The sequence below is a fragment of the Labeo rohita genome, unplaced genomic scaffold, assembly GCF_022985175.1.
Source record: "Labeo rohita strain BAU-BD-2019 unplaced genomic scaffold, IGBB_LRoh.1.0 scaffold_215, whole genome shotgun sequence".
In the NCBI taxonomy this organism is placed as follows: Eukaryota; Metazoa; Chordata; class Actinopteri; order Cypriniformes; family Cyprinidae; genus Labeo; species Labeo rohita.
In genome coordinates, this window is record NW_026128385.1 from 88,908 (window position 1) to 110,105 (window position 21,198).

Sequence of the window (21,198 nt, forward strand, 5' to 3'; positions counted from 1 at the left end):
ATAATGGCAATCAATGGCTACCAAATCTTTGAGAGTAAAAAAAACTGATTGTTTCGTGTCTTAGGACATCAGTGTATCGTCACGAGTCACAGGGTTTAATTTGTTTTTGTTTGTGTATGTTTTTTTTTTTACTCTCAAAGATTTGGTAGCCATTGACTGCCATTATATGACTGACAGACTGCAACGATTTGAGTTAAAAATCTTCATTTGTGTTCTACTAAAGAAACAAAGTCATCTACATCTTGGATGCCCTGGGGGTAAGCAGATAAACATCAAATTTTAATTTTTGGGTGAACTATCCCTTTAAAGGCTGACTTATTCTAAAATAACTGTATTTCTGACAAGAAAATGCAACAAATGCATATTATTTAACTTTGTAATTTCTGTTTACTGATTTGCAGGGCTATACAGTGCAACCATTTCAGTCACATTTGTGACTAAAAACTACAGCACAAACTACTGCATGTAGTTAGCAGTAAGCAACTACTACGTACCATGTAAAAATATTTAGGAGCGCCAGTGCGACTGACTCGATCAGTATATTTGTGTTTGCACTCAGGGAAGCTTCAAAGGTTTTCAAAGCTTCAAAGCACATTTTTGCAGCATTAGGTCATGTATCACAGACATTTCTCATATATCTCATATCTCATTGTTTGAACACAGTGTTAATCAGAATCCACTCATTGCTCAAAACACCAGAGTTTTGTTCAGTGCTGAGTTATGCAAGCTCACAAATCTCATTTCTCTCATTGTAACAAACTAAGTGTAGACAGGGTGTACAGAAGACATTCACTGTGCAGTGTAGGGAGCTTCATTAATTAAAATCTAACTTCCTGAGATCATGATGAACTAAGATGAGTGACAACTTTTATTAACTATTAAGAGAGTTTTCAAATCTGATATTGATTTAATATGTTATTCAACTTGTGGAAAATGGGCATCTGATGACCCCTTTAACAAAGAAAATGTCCAAAAGGGTCCAAAGACAAAGAAAAATATAATCACAGCAAAACAGCTAACAAACATGCACCATGACCTGAAGAAACCAAGGAGTATAAATATACAAGATAGTGAAGAACTAGACTAGACATACGAGACAAACTAATCAGCAATTATTAAAACAAATGAAAACATACTTAGGAATCAACAAGATAAAAGACACAAAAAATAAACACAGGAAATTAGAACTCAGATACAACAGGATGAAAAGAACATCAAAATAAGAGTCTCAGAAAAGAAACAGAGCGTCATCCTGACCAACACCAAACATGGACAATTTACCCAATATTTTAATGTACCAATCAGTTTCCTTAACTTATGATACAATTTAGAATAATAAACTGGGTAAAATGTGGGTGGTTTTAAATTACTGCTGCTCAGAGCACATATTGTCTCAACCTACAGGTCACAGCTGTATAAAAGGTTTAATGTGGATCAGAATCATTCATTGATTCACAGTGATTCATAATTCAGATTTAGTCAAATATTCACATTACCAAATCCAAATGACCAGTACTCTAAAAGAAACCATATATTGCAATGTAGGGTACACATACATAAAGAGCAAACAGTAAAACAATCATAGTGGGGTGTTTTTCCATGATTTAAGCATTTAATTTGAACTTACTAAAGGCAGGTTTCAATTGTAATCATGGTTCCCTGTGGAGTGGAACAAGGCAATACATTTGGGATTGACACTTTTAGAAACATCATTAGTGCTACTGATGTCTGAAGCATGTGCTGTTGCTGGACCACCATGAGTTTAAGAGTGTATCTGCAATGTACACACACACACACACACACACACATATATATATATATATATATATATATATACTAGTGATGCGTGGATGGCGGTTATATCCGCGGGCGCTGCGGATAATCCGCGGGTCGGGTAATTAAAAAAATGCCTTCTGATTATTTGCGGGTGGGTCGCGGGTGGATGTGATAAATCAATAATGACGCAAATATTAACTACATTTCCTAAAATATGACTCTGTTTTAAATACTTTGTTCATCAGGCAAACAAATTCATTTGTGTGTGTGTTCGTCTGATCAAGAAGTTGTGACAGAAAAGGTGACATTCCAGATAAAGTTTGAAGGGAGTTACGCCTGTGTTAATGCTACATAGGGTAATATGCAGTGGTGTGCTGTACCTGCGTATACCAATTTCTTTATCAGTCGGCTTTGCGTAAATTCCCTCTGATGGGCATCATTCAGTAGTGTCCTGCATTAGCCAAAATGATAGGCCATCATTTCTAATTAAATCGTGTGAATAAATGCAAATATTCGCTCAAATCACCCAGCAAAGACGGTAAGGACCGTGGCGCCGGCTTCCTTTGAAATATGTTTGATGATTGCGCCTGATGCGCCCGCTTTGTCCGCGCCAGCACCAGATTTGCTGCCTGTTCATACACCAGAGCATGTCAAAGGAGGCACGCCGAGTAGTGAAATGATAATTATTATTTATTACTAATTTGAATCAGTACATTATAACGAAAACAATACCTTAAAAATTCAAAGAATTTTTTTCATGATCAGAAACTTCTTAAACTGGGTGAAACCCTGTAAACTTTTGTCCAAGGATCCAGTAGGCGTTCAAACACCCAACCGATTTCATCAAAGATTCAGAGTCACGTCCAGATGTCAGTTAAGGTTATTCTTTTTAGCGTGGATTTGGCTTAAAACCACGAGTGATTAAGCTTGTAGGTGTGCAGATCAGTTGAATCAATCTGCTGTTAAAAATAAACCATCCATTCATCATATCATCATGCAAAACTAAGAATTAGAAAATTGTAAATGACGTTCGGGTGCGGTTATCTAAATCAGAGAAAAATATAGGTGCGGGTTAGTGGCGGGCGGATAATTTATTTGAAGCTGCAGATTCGGGTGACGTTTGAGCTCTTCCGCGCATCTCTACATATATATATACATATACACACACACACACACACACACACACACACATATATATATATATATATAATTCTTTTTTTTGTCATGTAACATAAACCCGGAACATGCTCATGGAATTGCACTCATGGTAATTTCTTTTCTTTCTTTGTTCTCTCTAGTGATGAGATGATGATGATGATAATAATAATAATAATAATAATAATAATAACAATCATCATCATCATCATCACCATCACCATTATTTAGTGATCAGGTGATTAGTATGGCCAATCAAATAAAATGTTTGAATTAAAACAGATGTTTGATGCATTTTCAAATTCAGAGAGACACTAAAAACACTGGATCATGAGCTGCTTGCATGTTAATTAACATAGGCTTTACAGTTTAAACACTACATATTTTGTTAATTTATTTGATTGAAAACCATGTACCTCAGTATTTCCAGCTGACAGTCTGGACTTTTCAGTCCATCAGTAAGAAGTTTCACTCCAGAATCCTTCAGGTCATTGTTACTCAGGTCCAGCTCTCTCAGGACAGAGTTTGAGGATTGTAAAACTGATGATAAACTCCCACAAGACTGAGCAGTGAGATTACATCCACATAACCTGTTTAAAGAACAAAACAAACAACTATAATGAAAACAAGTAAATGGCCTTTCTTTAGATTTTAAATGAATGTTTCAGTAATTAAATTTTTCATAAAACATCTGTTACAGCAATGCAGGGAAGGAAAAGTGGGTCCAGTAGCAGCAAGTTTGTATTTATTAAATTAAATTAACAGAGAAGATTTTAGTGCTTGATTACTTATGCATGCTGGTGCATTTTTGGCAAGATACTTTCACCTGACTGTTGTGAAGTGTCTACAAGAATAAAGCATTGCGAATCAAGACATCATAGTGTTTGACACTGATAACGCTGCCTACATGAAGAAGGCTTTTGTTGCTGCACTTCAGTCATTATTCCCAAACTCCTTGCACATAAAATGCATGGCCCACATCATGAACCTCATCAGGACTCTACAGGGGAGTTCAAAGAGTTGGAAATGGAGGTAGGCCTGAATCAAATACAAATCTCTGTACAAGATTAAGTAAAATTATTCCTTGTTGACCTGTCATAGACTTCCTTCCAATTCAAAATATCATAGATCAAACAATATCACAGCCTAGTTGTTTACTTTTTTTCTTAATTTTCAGAATTTTAATTACATGTAATGTATTGGTGTGAACATTGTATGCTTGGCCTCATTTTGACTCTCATTTTTCATCCCCAGATGTGTGGCAGATGTTCACTGCCATCAGTGATAAAAGTTCATGAGACACTTAAAGAGACAAATCTGGCTCAATCTCTAAATGCCCAGATGATCATCATGGTTGACAAATGCAAGGTCATCCTCCAGCCTCTCAGCATCTTCCAGAGTGGACGTCAAGTGACCACCAACATATTCAGTTATCTGGAAGATCTGCATGTCAGCTTCACTGCCAACAAGGAGCTTCAGTATAAAGCATGTGCACAGTACTCTGCAAACCTTGAACTCCCATTTGCTATTAAGACTCAGATTCTTGCCACAGTTAGCCAGGCATAAGCAATGCAGGGGATAAACACAGCAAGTACATGGCAGATTGGCAGACCGGCTATGAAGTTTCTTCAGGAGGTCAAGGTGTTTGAACCTTGTAACACTGCATTCATGGATGACAATGTGTTACAAAGCCATTCCATAATTCAGTCATGTGCCACAAAATGAACTAACTTCTTACTTGGCAAGTCTGGGCACAGCAGCTCTCAGAGCTTCATCATCTGGAGTGGTGGATTTGGATGTGTTCTGGAAAGGCCTACTTGAGAGACTACCTGCATTGAGTACCTTGACTAAATGATACAAAGATGCTGTCTCAAACTCAGTGGATGCTGAAGAAAGCAACAGCATCTATAAGCTGGTTTTGTCAAGCTGAAGGAGGTCAACTACTAACCAAAATCTCAGAGCCTTTATTTTCATGTACCACAACCAATGTCTCATCAGTTTTTGAGAGAGAGAGGAAACTGAGGATGATTCAGTAGATTTTGATCTTATTTGATCAAATGCTAAATGTAGTCAACTAAATATAATAATATCAGTTTTTACACAAAACACAAAATAAATAGAAAGGGGACTGTGTACAGGGGGCCTTTAAGGCTCTTCCCACGGGTCCCTGGCCCTGAAATGTGATTTCTATTAAGGGGGATCTACACACCTAAAATTCCAAGTTATAATTTAAAAACATTTTAACAGAAGGATTGCATGTCTTAGCAATGAAAACCCTCAGCGCTTTTATGTTTTTGTAATTTCTGTCCGGCCCCCATTTGAACCCCAGAGTGCCCTGTTTAAACACAGAAGCACAATGTCTGCTGTTTCCATCTACCTGTGCTGGAGCACTGTGAAACCATTCATGGTGATTTTATTGAGGATGGCTCCTGTTTTATTAGATGTATTGCCTGGCAATAAGGCACAAGCGTGTGGCAAATTTCACAATATAACAACATGAACAACTGTGTCCATTTTTTTTTTAACAACATCTGCTGTAATCTAACAGTAACCCGAAATGTTCCCAGACAGCAGACTTGAATGAAGGGGTGGCTGCTCTATTTTCTAATTATCAGCTCCATGTACCATGCTGAACAGTAACGTTACACTGCCAAGTGCAACACACAAAAACACCAACAGTGAGGAACTGTGTCATAAACAACATATTTACATACTATGATAACAGATTGGATGGCAGTCTCCACATGTAACCAGGTGGGGCCATTTAAGAACCATACATTAGCTAAACTCTGTTTTATGGATTGTTTTTTTTTTTGAGATTTCTTGTAAGTGCATGGTCAGATTAAACGCGCCACGAGCGTTGAGTTGCAGGAGAACGAAGCGTTCGATTTTTTGACCGAGAACCGTTGCACTCCTAATCTGCTCACCTAGTGAATGTGATTTAAAATCCCCAAAATTTAAAACACCCTCCACCCGGTTCCTTCAAGAGAATTTATTTTAATCAAGGGACCCTTTGTATTTTATGTGATTTCTGTGATTACTGTGTAATTTCTGTGATTTTTAGGCCCCCTACCATATCCCCCATAACCATCAAGGGGGAACACCAAACTGCTCAAAACAACCCAACCCTCACCCTAATGACCCACCAACCCACACCCCCCCAGCACTGCACAATACCCCAATAACAGAACAGGGGGAACAGTTTACCTTGTGACACCATTAATTGTAAATATTGAGGATAATCCTGTTTTTATACCCTAATCTGGCAACAAATCTCAGGGGATACTCACATTTCAAAATATAAACAACATTAACAAAATATGACTTAATTTTCTTTTTCAACATCTCTAGACAATGTTTACAATTAATACTAACAGTAGTATTGCATTTGCAAAACATTAGCCTACTGTCTACATTTTCTAAATGTCCAGCCCCATGGATGTACATGTTGGCTTTAGGTCAAACTGACAAAACAACCACAGAAAATCTAAACCAAGTCATGTGACCCCCATACTCCAAACAACCTCAACTATGATAATGATAACAGTATTGGATGAAAAATTCTTCCTCATGCCTCCTACAAGAGACTAAAGAACATGAATCCTGTGGTGCACGTTGCCTGTTTTAGGGTTAACAAACCATTAACTTTGACTTTTGCTTCAGTAAACTCCTAATTTGCTGCTAATTAATAGTAAGTAAGGTTGTTGTTAAGTTTAGGTATTGGGTAGGATAAGGGATGTAGAATATGGTAATGCAGAATATGTGCTTTATAACTACAAATAAACAGCGTGTGTTATTAATATGCATTCTAATAAGCAACTACTTAACAGTGAGAATTGGTTCCTATACTAAAGTGTTACCATTGACTGTTTATGTTATTTTAATTAATTAATTCATTGTTTTGCATTGAATGCCTTGTTTGCACATTTTACTGTTTTTACATTTAATATTAAAGAGTTTATATTTATTATACAATTTAATTTAAAAAAGCACATGCTAAAATAATAATTGTGGTCAGGTTTTTAAAATGGAGTGATTTTTTTTAGTGTTACTTACTGAACTGATCTGGATTCTTTAACCACAGGTAACAAATACTGAAGAACTTCATCTGTTGTATGTTGTTTTCCAATAAACTGTTTTAGATCAAAAACATCCATCTTCTGCTCTGATGTCAGCAACACATAAACCAGAGCTGACCACTGTGAAGAGGAGAGTTTGGTTTTTCTTATTTCTCCAGATTTCAGATAATGTTGGATCTCCTGCATCAGTGAATCATCACCCAGTTCATTCAGACAGTGAAACAGATTGATGGATTTCTCTGGAGAGCGATTCTCCCTGATCTTCTGTGTGATGTATTGAAGTGTTTCCTCTTTTTTGTAGGAGCAGCTTCCTGTGTGTGACACTAGTTTTCGTATGAGAGTCTGATTGGACTCCACTGAGAGACCCAGAAAGAAACGCAGGAAAAGATCCAGATGTCCATTCTTACTCTGTAAAGCCTCATCCACAGCTCTCTGATGCAGCTCAGATAATGAATTACATTTCTTCTGGTTAAAAAGCTTAGGCAACAGATTTTGTTTGGTTTGGTCAACCACATTTATGTTCTTGATTGTAAAGGAGAGGTGCACATATAGAGCTGCTAGATGTTCCTGAAGGCTCAGATGAACAAAGCAGAAGACTTTCCCCTGATACAAGCCCAACTCCTCTCTGAAGATCTGAGTGCACAATCCTGAGTACACTGATGCTTCTGTCACATCAATGCCACACTCTCTCAGGTCTTCATCATAGAAGATCAGGTTGCCTTTCACAAGTTGCAGAAAAGCCAGTTTCCCCAGTTTGAGGATCATGTCTTCATCTGTCACATTCTTCTCATATTCCTTCTTATGTTTTATGTTGGTCTGAATGATCAGGAAGTGTGTGTACATTTGAGTGAGAGTCTTGGGAATCTCTCCACTCTCTGCTTGACTCAACATCTTCTCTAGAACAGCGGCTGAGATCCAGCAGAACACTGGGATGTGACACATGATGTAGAGGCTCCTTGATGACTTCAGGTGTGAGATGATCCTGTTGGCCAAACTCTGATCACTGATTCTCTTCCTGAAGTATTCCTCCTTCTGTGGCTCATTGAAGCCTCGTACTTCTGTCACTCGATGGACAGACTCAGAGGGAATGAGATCAGCTGCTGCTGGTCTGGAGGTGATCCAGATGAGAGCAGAGGGAAGCAGATTCCCCACAATGAGGTTCATCAGCAGCACATCCACTGAGGCTGATTCAGATATATTACACAGTTTCACTTTGCTCTTAAAGTCCAGAGACAGACGACACTCATCCAAACCATCAAAGATGAACAACACTTTATATTTATCACAGGATATTTTCATTTCTTGTGTTTCTGGGAAAAAAGAATTAAGAAGATCTGAAAGACTGAGTTTTTTGTCCTTCATCAAGTTAATTTCTCTGAAAGGAAGTGGAAATATGAGCTGGATGTCCTGATTCTCTTTCCCTTCAGCCCAGTCCAGGATGAACTTCTGCACAGAGACTGTTTTTCCAATGCCAGCGACTCCCTTTGTCAGCACAGTTCTGATGGGTTTGTCTTGTCCAGGTAAAGGTCTAAAGATGTCATTGCATTTGATCGCTGTGTCCTCTGTTGCTGCTCTCCTGGATTGTGTCTCAATCTGTCTCACCTCATGCTCATTATTGATCTCTCCACTCTCACTCTCTGTGATGTAGAGCTCTGTGTAGATCTCATTCAGCAGTGTTGGGTTTCCCTGCATTCGCTGTTCCCTCATACAGACACTCAAACTTCTTCTTCAGATTTGATCTAAATGTGTTGAGGACTTTGTGACTGTAAAATTTTAAAAAAGTTAAAAGTTAAAAGCATAATGTCTTATGTATTCTGTATTATGTCTTCAACTCAACTCTTGTACAGAAATGTTGTACCTGAGACCAGGCCGTGTATCTCCACTATTGAACTGTAATGACCGAATCATAGACGCATCACTCTTCATAGAGACACAGCTGGGCTCTTGCTCTGATCTCTTCCACTGAACTGGACTAAAACAGAGAAATAGTTAATGTATTCAACAAATTAATTTGTCTTTTGTCATTAAAAGAACACTTTATAGAGATATGAGCTCCTGGACATCAAAAACAACAACAACAACAAAATAAACACCAGCCATCATAAATGTTGCTAGGCAATTCAGTCCAAAGTACAAAGGCAGCCTCAGCCAAAGCTATTTGCTCTGGAACAAATAATTGATTCATGAGACCAAAGACTGCCTGTTAGATTTACCCAAAATAAATTATATCTCATGTTTGACCACTATCGACATCAGAGCCAGTGGCAAATTCCAGAAGATCAGGCCAAGGTGAGGCTGCTCTCGGCAGGTTTATGAGCTGCTGATGCCCTGGAGCTCATATCTCTGAAATCATTGAAGCAAATATTTGAAACCACATATTTTAATTCTTAACAAGTACATTCTCGCCTAAAAAACTCTTAAAACTACATTCTGTGACACAAAAACAGTATTATTAATACAATTATAATGGATTTGGCTGTTCACTATGACTGTGAGCAATACCACAAGCAGAGTGATACAAACGACAAACGGTGAAATGAAGTTCCATTATCACTAGAATATTGCACGCCTGGAAGAGGCTCTCAGCCAAGCGGATTCAAGAGCCAGAAAGAACTATTGTATATATACACATATTAACATTTCGATACATCAATTTTTGGTTTAAATATTTGTGATCCTGAATCACAAAACCAGTCTTAAGTAGCATGGGTATATTTGTAGCAACAGCCAAATATACATTGTATGGGTCAAAATGATCGATCTTTCTTTTATGCCAAAAATCATTGGGATATTATGTAAAGATTATGTTCCATGTAAATTTCCTACTGTAAATGTATCAAAACTTAATTTTTGATTAGTAATATGCATTGCTAAGAACTTAATTTGCACAAATTTAAAAGCAATTTTCTCAATATTTAGATTTTTTTTTTTTTTTTTTTGCACCCTCAGATTCCAGATTTTCAATTAGTTGTATCTCATACAAATATTGTTTTATCCTAACAAACCATACATCAATAGACAAAAGGATATCTATTCACTTTTCAAATAATGTATAAAAAATAATTTCAAAAATTAACCCTTATGACTGGTTTTGTGGTCCAGGGTCACATTTGTATGATGTGGTAACCATTTTATTAAAGCAATAAGATATTCAAGGTGTGCTGTATTGTGAATAAGTCACAGTCTCTTGTACCTTATTGCTTACATATACAAACACTCACCACTTTATTAGCTAATACCTTTTTAACTGCTGGTTAACACATATCTAATCAGTGGACAAAATATCTAATATCTAATCTGTGAGCGAAAATGCCAGGGGTCAGAGGAGAATTGGCAGAGTGGTCTGAGCTGATTGAAAGGCAACAGAAACTTAAATAACCACTCGTTACATTCAAGGAAGAGCACCTCTGAACACACAACACGTTCAAACCTGAATCAGATGGACTATGTGCCACTCCTGTCAGCTAAGAACAGGAAACTGAGACTACAGTTCACACCAGCTAACCAAAACTGGACAACAGAAGATTGGAAAAAGGTTGCCTGGTGTGATGAGTGTCAATTTCTGCTGTGAAATTTGAATTGTAGGGTCAGAATTTAAAAAACATAAATAATTTCCCATGTCTTGTAGAAAACACATGATGATATATAATGTCATACTATATTTTTTTTTTAATACAATATAAAAAGTGTTACCTGAGACCAGGTTGTGTATCTCCACTCTTAAATTGAAATGGTTCAGCCATAGATGTGTTACTCTTCATAGACACACAGCTGGGCTCTGGTTCTGATCTCTTATGATGAACTGAGCTAAAAAAAAAAAAAACAAAAAAACATGATAATCCACAACAAAATCAATCATAAGATCTTCACTATGTAATTCCGATGTATGTCTGCACTATCATTGCATGTCTGTACTTTCTGCACTTGTGTGTTTAAACATACTTGGTAATCAAATTATTTCCAACATATGACCTTACAAATGGAAAGCTCTTTAATGATATTTGCTTTTGATAAATATTACATTTCTAAAATCTAGTTCCTACTAAATATATGGTAATCTGTAGAACTATTGAACATAATGAATAACAAATTTCATAACACACAATAATAATAAACTCCAAATGATATCAGTTAATCAAGTCATTACATTATGATTGTCAGCTCATCATATTTTACCTTTGATTTTATTTATTTATATATTTATTCATTGTTAGCTATTTAGTTATTCGTTAAGCACAACTGCAACACAGCTGTCATTATTTACACACAATAATTCAAAATTCTTCACACTTGTTTCTAAATATTTAAATATAAAAAAATATAAGCCAGTTGAAAGTGTACAGATGGCATAGGTACATCCGTCAATCTGAGGGGTTACAGAAGAGTGCGAATACGAGGTGGTGGAAGAAGAGGATGAGAAAGATCAAAAGCAAGAACAGTCTTTTCAGATGAAATTAGAGCTACAGTACAGTGATAGACCATGATCTTGTGCATGGAATGACAGAGGCAGCACAAAGAGCCTAATATTAGCAGATTGTCTGTGGCCACCAAAATTAGTTGGAATTCAAAAGAAGAATGGAAGTGTTTTTTAACACTGTATTTTTTATGAACTATATTTTGGCCATTTCAATATATTCTTGTGTAGAACTGCAAGAATACAACACCACAAGTTACAGTTTTTCTGAATTGCTAAAACATTTTTTTTGAAACCACTTATTTTCTCAAACCTTAAACACGAAACATTCAAATGTTCAAACTAAATTCACTGAACCCCTGACTCTACTGGCAAAATCAAACAATCGCTTCAAAACCATTTCACCTGTACTCACAAGTAAACAAAGCTTTCAAATCATTCGCACATTAGTCAATAATATACACACTACAGATCATTCATTAGACACTATGGACACTGTTTTCTAATTTTTGATGTGGTGTCTAATGAATAATCTGTAGTGCATATATAATATTGACTAATGTGTGAATGATTTGAAAGTTTTGTTTAATTTTGAGTATAGGTGAAATGGTTTTAAAGGGATTGTTTGATTTTGCCAGAAGAGTCATTTTAAGAAATAAAGTCTATCTGGTTAGTAAGAAGTGAAGCTGGTAATGCTGTTTGTGGATTTGTTTATCATCTGCTGAGAGGATGATTAAATCTCTTGAGAGATTTAATGTCTTCTTTTATTTGCAGTTGATTTCAATGAAAGTAATGTGACTGCCATTTGTAGTTGTTGTGTTTCTGTTCATTTTTGTTTGTTTTTCCTTCCTTTAGTGAGTCTGCTTAACAACAGGTCTTCATCACTAATGCTCAGTGAGCACTTAATAATTTAATTACCTCATTAACTGGACCCATATGGTCATGAAACAATGATTATTTTTCTGTGTTTTGCGCAGGTCCTGGAGTAACGTATGTATGGTTTTATAAATCTGAAAATGTGCATATATGAAATCTGCCTTTCATGCATAAACACACTTGGGATAAAATCTGCAAAGTTTTATACATGAGGCTAATAGTCTGAACTGTTAATATCTACTATACTATCAGCTGTATAATCTCAAATGTCTTCTTGTGCATTATCTTACCTCTGCTGTTTCTGCTAAACATGATGATATTCTGTTTCTCTTTTCTTTTCTTTAGTCTTCCGATGATCTTCTCTGATTTCTGATGTCCGTTCATGTATGTAGGAGATTGCAGGAATTTTCTGTCAGTAACAGTTTCTTTTCCTTTCTATATCATGAGTAAAATATGTATTTTAAAATGCATAATTACAGTGTGACATTAATTTTGCTGTTCTTTATTTTTATCATGTTGATGGCAAGAAATCTCTTTACAGCAGTACTTACAGTATTTATAATATGAAGATAATATTTATACTTTCTAACACTCAACACAGTTGACACTTGTGTGGTTTGAAGACAATCGTGTTAAGCAAACCTTAGTGAAACTAAGTGATGTTACTACAGTTTATCCAGTTATTAAATACATTTAATTTAATACATTTAGTTTCTTATATTCTTGTTTTAATATAACAAAGTAACATAAAATGGTCTTTTTCAGATTACCTGTAAAGTTTCCTGGATGTCAAGTCATTGTTCCTCTTCATGAGAGCAGCAAGAGTCAGTGATTTCAGAGAGGTCAAAGATTTCTTTTATTTCAGTACTCAGGCAGATTCAGGTCATAGTACAAACTAACATAAACTACTGTACAACAGAGACTGGAAAATTAGTAGAGATATTTCAGCAATTTTCAAACCAAAATTAACATGAACTACAAACTGAATAAATCACAGTGCTCATATAAAATATATAACTGATTTATATATGTATTATAGTTTATTATATTTAATGTATTCTTTTTTTTTTTTTTACAGTTTTTGTATAAATTTTCATTTTCACTAATTCAGCTACATTTTTGCCTTTAGGATATTCATTTTTATGTCAGAAGTCAAATTACTTTAGAGCAGTAGACAAACTCACTGGATGTTTTAGATCATTAGGCACTGGCAATAAAAGTGAGTTATAAATGATAAACGAAAGGAAACCTTATCAATGTAAACTTATCATACCAAAGACAAATAAGAAACAGCTTGTGCTCTTTGCCCTTTTATGTATGTACTGCATCTTTGGAGAAAGCAAGTGTTTGGCTGTACAAGTCTTGTTCAGGAAACCAGGGGGGTGTTTCATAAAACAAGTTCACTAAATAAGCCAGGCTTATTTCAGTTAGTCTGAATTATTGTCAATTGATTTGGCTCAAAATAAATCAGACTAACTGAAATAAGCCTGGCTTATTTGGTAAACTTGTTTTATGAAACACCCCCCAGGTTGCAAATTACACTGCGTCTTGTTGATACTACAAGGAATGTGATACCCACTATACCATACTGAGAAAATGGCTGATCAGTAGATCATGAGATGCTGCAAAATTGGGTAACACTTTAGAATACTGTTCCATCATTAATGAATAACTACACAGGAACAAAGGGCTAATGCACTGTGAACATTCTACTAACTACTGTTGTATAACTACTTGACACTTGAGTCATTACTATCCAAAACCTTACACATACCTTAATACCTAATGAATAATGAATAATTTCAGTCATTTCTAGAGAGTTATCATGATCTTCACTTTAGAATACGGATCCAAAAAATTAGTAATTCCTTCTGAAGTATTTGGTCCAACATGAGTCATTACTAGTGTGTTACCATGATCTTTACTTTAGAATTAATTATACATTTTGCATGATTCATATTAATTATGAACCTGTATATAGTAGTTCTTAGTAGTTTTTTGGGAGATATGAAAAACATAGTTACTGATTAGCTAATAGTGAGCTATCACTTTCAACTCGGCACTATTACTTACTGATTTGTTAATCAGAATTTCTGGTTAGTCAGTAGTAGTTACTAGAATGTTAATAGTGCATTAGTAATTTGTTTCTGTGCAGTTATTGTGCAAAGCACATCATGGTAAAACTACACAGTGGTTCTGCTTTCCAAGTCAGTATACCAAACATATTTAGCCTGATAGCCTCATAGTTTAAGTTAAAGTGAGGTTTATTGTCATTCAGATATGGGATATGGGACCATTATGCTACCCAGGTAAAAAATAGACATACTAATAAATGTGTAATATATAATATATGAAGAGTTCAAATGCAAAACCCTCTAAAAGCCACTTCAGTCAAATATGAAATAATGATACTGGGTGAATGCTTTCGACGCATTCAAATGATCAGTATACATTCACCAAATACTTTTACTTCAGACTCACTAAATCCCAGCTTCAGCCCACACAGAAGTACCGGTACCTAGGTAGAAACCTGTACATAGGAGCATGATGAAATACTTATTTTAAGAAAAAACATCAGATGGACAAGCTTTTGCATCTGAACTTTTCATATTTAAATATATAAAAATACACTTAAAATTCAAGTTTATAGTACATTTTTATTCCCAACATACTTATTTGAAGTGCATTAAAGGGCACCTATTATGCCCCTTTTACAATATGTAACATAAGTATCAGGTGTTTGTGAAGTTTCAGCTCAAAATACCCCACAGATCACTTATTCTATCATTTTGAAAATGCCTATTTTGAGTGGAAGAATCCGAAGCACATCACCAAAAAGCAGCTGTCGCACGGCATGTGAATACTAACAGTAGGTAAGGCAATTTATTTATTTATTTTTTTTTTGCAACTTTTATTGATTTGTTAATAGCGGTTTGCTGGGCAATATATTTGCCGACCGGGTGCAGTCGGGTCTGTGTCTTCCCAGCCGGGTTCGGGTCCAATTTTCGAAAAATGGTCAGGTCTGGGTAGTAAATTTAAGGCATTTCTCGGGTCTGCAAGGGTTTGGGTCCCACTTTCAAATTAACTACAGGTTCAGGTCAATTCCGTGCAACAATTTTACAGGTCTCTTCGGGTTCCAGTACAAATTTTTGGACCCGTGAAGACCTCTTCTGTAAACGGCGTAGTACATTCAGGGTAATTAGATCAAATTTAATTGATTCAATTGGGAATTGAATCTAAATGATTTGGAATTGATTAATTGATTCAGAATTAATAGGCTACACTTTATTAACTATATAATTTGTCGTTTTATTCATTTGAGTGCTAGTTTTCGTTTGTTAGGGTTAGGTAATAATTTAAGCCCATTATCTGACTGACTCCCTTACCAGTGCAATGACTACTAAATAGAGATGCACCCAGAGATTTACTTTGGATTTATTTTTCAGTTAATTATTAATATTAATTATTAAATAATTGCTAAATTCTGTTAATTATATCTTAAACAGGAAAAAGTGTCCAAACACAGAAAAACTGTTTAGCTGAGATCCACGTGACTATTATAAAGATTGCATTTATTAAAGAGGAAAGTGAAGACATGAAGATTGAAGAAACATTCAGAGTCAAACATGAAGATACTGAGGAACAAACAGGTTAGTTTTCATTCTCAAAGATAAACTCATTTGATCCTTAATAAAATGTCCAACACTTACAGAAAGGAATGATATTTTTGAAGAATCTCATATGATTGTTGTAATTTAAGTGGATTTATTTGACATGGAGCGGGTCAACTCATGTGGACAGACATGTTGAGATCACATGACTCATTAAAATTAAGCATTAAAACATACCCAAGTTGATCTTTTTTATCATCATCACCAGTGGCAGTTTTAGGCATGGGCGAACGGGGCTGTCACAAACCTGGTCGGTGTCCCGTTGTCTACTCACCACCAGATGTCACTCTCGCTCCACCCACTCACTCTGACTGTCACTTTGCATCTTGGACTGCATCTCCCATCCTCCACTGCTCTGATGGCGTCAGCCCCCGTGACCAATCAGGCATCCTATAAAACCCCGGTCCTCCTCAGTTGCACTTCCTGGATTGTTGTTTCATTGTATCGTTGTATTGTGTTATTATTCCTGTTCTCCTTGTGTTTTCCAAGTTCCTGGTTTCTGATCTCCTGCCTGGTTTCCCCCTGCCTGTATGACCATGTCTCTGTCTCCTCCCAATAAAAGCATGCATATGGATCCGCTCGCCTCTCGTCAATCACTCCTCGTAACAGAACAATCCAGCACAACAGGATCCAGCAGCTTTTCCCTCGGACATTCCGGTATGGACTTTGGACTATTGTGTGTGGGCGCGTCGCTTACTGTGGGGGTCGCGGAGGAGGAACGCGACAACGCGGTAATGGCGGCCGCGCACCCCGCTCATATAATGACGGCCGCGCCGGAGCGCGACGCCACAGATCCGCTGGCCGCTTGGCTCACTCGGGGAAATGCGGCCACGCTGGAGCGCGCCCGAGCCATGACGACGGCAATGGATCGTATTGCTCAAATGGCGGCGAACGTAATGGATAGCATCGCTCTAATGGCGGCGACAGCTGTGCCCGTTCACAAAACGGCGGCCGCGTCGGAGCGCGTCCACACAATGGCGGCAACGGCGGAGCCCGTTCACAAGATGGCGGCGATCACAGAGCTCCGTCACGTCACAGCTGCCATACAAGAGCCGTTTAAAGGTACAGTTACATTCCCTGAGTCAAGTCAAGTTGCAACTGTGTTTCCTGAGTCAAGCCATGTTGTTCCTGAGTCAAGCCATGTTGTTCCTGAGTCAAGCCATGTTGTTCCTGAGTCAAGCCATGTTGTTCCTGAGTCAAGCCATGTTGTTCCTGTGTCAAACCAAGCTGGAGCTGTGTCAAACCAAGCTGGAGCTGTGTCAAACCAAGCTGGAGCTGTGTTTCCTGTCTCAAGCCAAGTTACAGAGCCACCGCACAAGATGGCCGCCACGCCAGAGCCACCGCACAAGATGGCCGCCACGCCAGAGCCACCGCACAAGATGGCCGCCTCGCCAGAGCCACTGCACAAGATGGCCGCCACGTCAGAGCCAGCTAAAGCCCCGTCAGCCAAGCCACAGCCTGCTCAGGCCATCTCAGTCAAGCCACAGCCTGGTCACGTCATGTTTTCTGCTCCTGAGTCGGCACCCATCATGGCCGGTCTTCCCGAAGCGGTTTCAGAGTCAAGTCACGCCCCGCCTGATGGCCCAGACTCAAGTCACGCCCCGCCTGACGGCCCAGACTCAAGTCACGCCCCGCCTGACGGCCCAGACTCAAGTCACGCCCCGCCTGACGGCCCAGACTCAAGTCACGCCCCGTCTGGTCCCAAGTCTGCTCCAGAGGTCCCGTCTGGTCCCAAGTCTGCTCCAGAGGTCCCGTCAGTTGGAGAAGCCGCGCCAATGCCTCCTGAGGTGTCAGCCGTGGCTGTGGATCCTCCCTTGGAGGTGGCGCCCCCCTACAAACTCTCTGCTTCTTCCCTCATTCTGTCTGCCTCCTCTGTCCCTGCTTTCCCCAGGTCCCAGACCGTGACACAGATTCCTGTTTCTCCCTGGAGGGCTGCTCCGCCTCCTGCTCTGCCTCCTGTTCCGCCCTGGAGGATCGCCCCGCCTCCTGTTCCGCCTCGGAGGGCTCGGGCGTCGCCTGTCCCGCCTCCGGGTCCACCCTGGAGGGCTCCTGCGCCTCCTGCTCTGCCTCCGGCTCTGCCCTGGAGGGCTCCTGCGCCCCCTGCTCTGCCTCCGGCTCCGCCCTGGAGGGCTCCTGCGCTTCCTGCTCCGCCTCCGGCCCCTCCCTGGAAGGCTCCTGCTCCACCTCCGCCCTGGAGGGCTCTTGCTCCGCCTCCGGCCCCACCCTGGAGGGTACCTGCTCTGTCGGTCCTGCCTCAATCTCTGGGCTTCCCTCATGGACCTGGTCCTCCAGCCCTCGCCCTGTCTCCCTCCCATCCCACCGCTTCCCTGGACTGTTGTTTCTTTCGAGCGTCTGGAAGCCGCTCCTTGGGGGGGGGCTATGTCACAAACCTGGTCGGTGTCCCGTTGTCTACTCACCACCAGATGTCACTCTCGCTCCACCCACTCACTCTGACTGTCACTTTGCATCTTGGACTGCATCTCCCATCCTCCACCGCTCTGATGGCGTCAGCCCCCGTGACCAATCAGGCATCCTATAAAACCCCGGTCCTCCTCAGTTGCACTTCCTGGATTGTTGTTTCATTGTATCGTTGTATTGTGTTATTATTCCTGTTCTCCTTGTGTTTTCCAAGTTCCTGGTTTCTGATCTCCTGCCTGGTTTTCTCGTTCACGTCTGTCTAGCCGCCTGCCTTGTGATTTATTGCTCGTTCATATCGGATTTTTCTCTTGGATCGCCTGTTTCCTCCCTGTCTGCTCCTGTCTCGACCCTGCCTGTATGACCATGTCTCTGTCTCCTCCCAATAAAAGCATGCATATGGATCCGCTCGCCTCTCGTCAATCACTCCTCGTAACAGGGGCAGCCGCCCGGGGCGGCATTTTTTCATGACACGTGGGGGGCGGCACACGAACTTGGAGGGAAAAAAAATCATCTGTGCCGCTAAGCGGTTTTCTATTGTCTATGATACCTGTGCCGCCCCTGCTGCTGAAGGAGCCGCAGTGTACAGTTCACCTCTCCCAAATGAAGCGGAAAAGAAGGTGGGCTAAACTACGTCAGTGACACCTGACTTTATTACAAATAACGCACATTTCATTCAAAATATTACTTAAAAAAATATATATATATAAAATTATAAACACAGACCAATAAGTTGCACTTTTTTTATTTATTTGTGTGAAATTGCTAATAAAAAAAGGTAATAAAAAACGATTATGATGTGGAGGTGAATTGGTTTAGTCTTGACTTCTGGTCGTGAGTGACAGCGTCGGGGGATGGGAAATCTGTTGACTCTTGATTACAAAGTAAACACAGCAATGGAGAGAAAAAGGCCAAAGCTGTTAGGTGCCCAATTTAGGAAAAAAAGAAAAGAAGATTAGCAGAAACGGGCAAAAGATAAAGGTATGCAACAATGTTCTCTCTGTATGATTAAGGTATTCATGTCATTATGTTAATTAGTGGTATAACGTTAACTCTTAGGTTTGTTAGCCTTCTTTCTTATGATGCTTGCTATGCTGACCTTGCTAAAAACACAACAAAAGCCTAATATACAAACCATCACAGAAATTCTAATGGTTTCTATTAAATAGCATTATGAACCATTCACTTTTTCCAGTGAAACTATTACGAAATTCCTTATTGTAGTGTGTTTTGGACACTTTTCCAATAGGATTTACCATCCCACCCACCAATAGAATCCATCATATACCAGCAGACACTGTTATACTTACCATTAAAACCAATACAATTCCCATTGTAACCATTAAATCCATTACATTTTCTATTAGTTTTGCGCAGTGTTCTATTGTTTATGTCAGATTTTAGTTTCAGTTTGTGTTTTCTGTTCTGCAGTGAAATAAATAATTTAATTTTCTTTAGTGTGATTTATTCTATATTTTATTTGTATATTATTCTTAATAATTTAAAATATTTTTTCTTAATATTTGTTTGTACACAGTATATTTATTCAAGTTATGAGCAGTTTCTTTTTTTTTTTTTTTTTTTTTTTTGGTAAAATTTGGTCAGTTATGTGATGACATGTAGTATTACTATAATAAAACGTGTGGTGTGTACAAAATGTGGAGTCTCGCCCGGGGAGCAATTCAGTGTAGAACCGCCACTGATCATCACTTTGAATAATGGGAAGATGATTTAAGAAAACATTTAACACCTCTTTTAATAGCATAGTGTTTACAAGATCTACATGATGCTTTTAATGTTTGTTCTTTGAGCCATTAAAAAAATGGGGTTAATTTGGATTTGTCTTTTTTGCATTAGACCTGATGACATTGAATGAGGAGAGTCAAGAACTCAATGAAAAGGAAGATAATGTTCAGCATGAGAAATATGGTTTCATGACTGGAGAAAAATCATTTTTTTCATCACATAACAAAAAGACTTCACAAAAAAGCATTCAAAAGACAGCAAATAGAAGTTATTTCACCTGCCAACAGTGTAAAAAACCTTTCAACAGAAAGGGATACCTTGAAGTCCACATGAGAGTTCACACTGGAGAAAAGCCGTACATCTGTCAACCGTGTGGAAAGAGTTTCATTCGAAAAGGAAACTTGAAATACCATATGAGAGTTCACATTGGAAACAGACCCTTTGTCTGCCAACAGTGTGGAAAGAGATTTACTGAAAAAGGAAACCTTAATATTCACATGAGAATTCACACTGGAGAAAACCCTTTCACCTGCCAACAGTGTGGAAAGAGTTTCACTCAAAAAGCAAACCTTAAAAAAAACATCAGAATTCATACTGGAGAGAAACCTTACACATGCTCTCAATGTGAAAGAAGTTTTACACACAAACATCTCGATGAACACATGAGAATTCATTCTGGAGAAAAGCCTTACACCTGCAATCTGTGTGGAAACGGCTTCATTCGAAAAGCAAACCTTAAAAACCACATGAAAATTCACAGTGTAGAGAAACCTTTCATATGTTCTCAGTGTCCAAGGAGTTTTAAACATAAATATAACATTGATGTCCATGTACAAATTCATACAGGAAATAAACCTTTCACCTGCCCACAATGTGGAAAGAGTTTCACTAATAAAAGAAACCTTAGAAATCACGTTCACAAGATTCACACTGGAGAGAAGCCGTTTACATGTGATCAGAGTTTTGAACGTAAAGTAGCTCTTTAACATGAACAATCACACCAGTGTGACTAGAGCGTTCAGAGTGTCATGTGATTAACTGATAAATACAAATATGCTTTCGTGCT

The 21,198-nt window shown here is 38.4% G+C and overlaps 1 protein-coding gene and 1 pseudogene across 1 annotated transcript; one reads left to right on the top strand and one right to left on the bottom strand.

The window, feature by feature from the left end:
* Positions 1–12,725, bottom strand: part of LOC127159421 (NACHT, LRR and PYD domains-containing protein 3-like) — a 29,246-nt pseudogene extending 16,521 nt beyond the window's left edge.
* Positions 12,726–20,248: 7,523 nt separating this feature from the next.
* On the top strand, positions 20,249–20,893 carry LOC127159420 (gastrula zinc finger protein XlCGF7.1; the record flags this gene model as incomplete). The annotated part of the gene is made up of 1 exon (XM_051102249.1): positions 20,249–20,893. A coding segment is annotated over exon 1 (645 nt), but the record flags the coding sequence as incomplete, so codon positions are not given.
* Between the last annotated feature and the right edge of the window lie 305 nt (positions 20,894–21,198).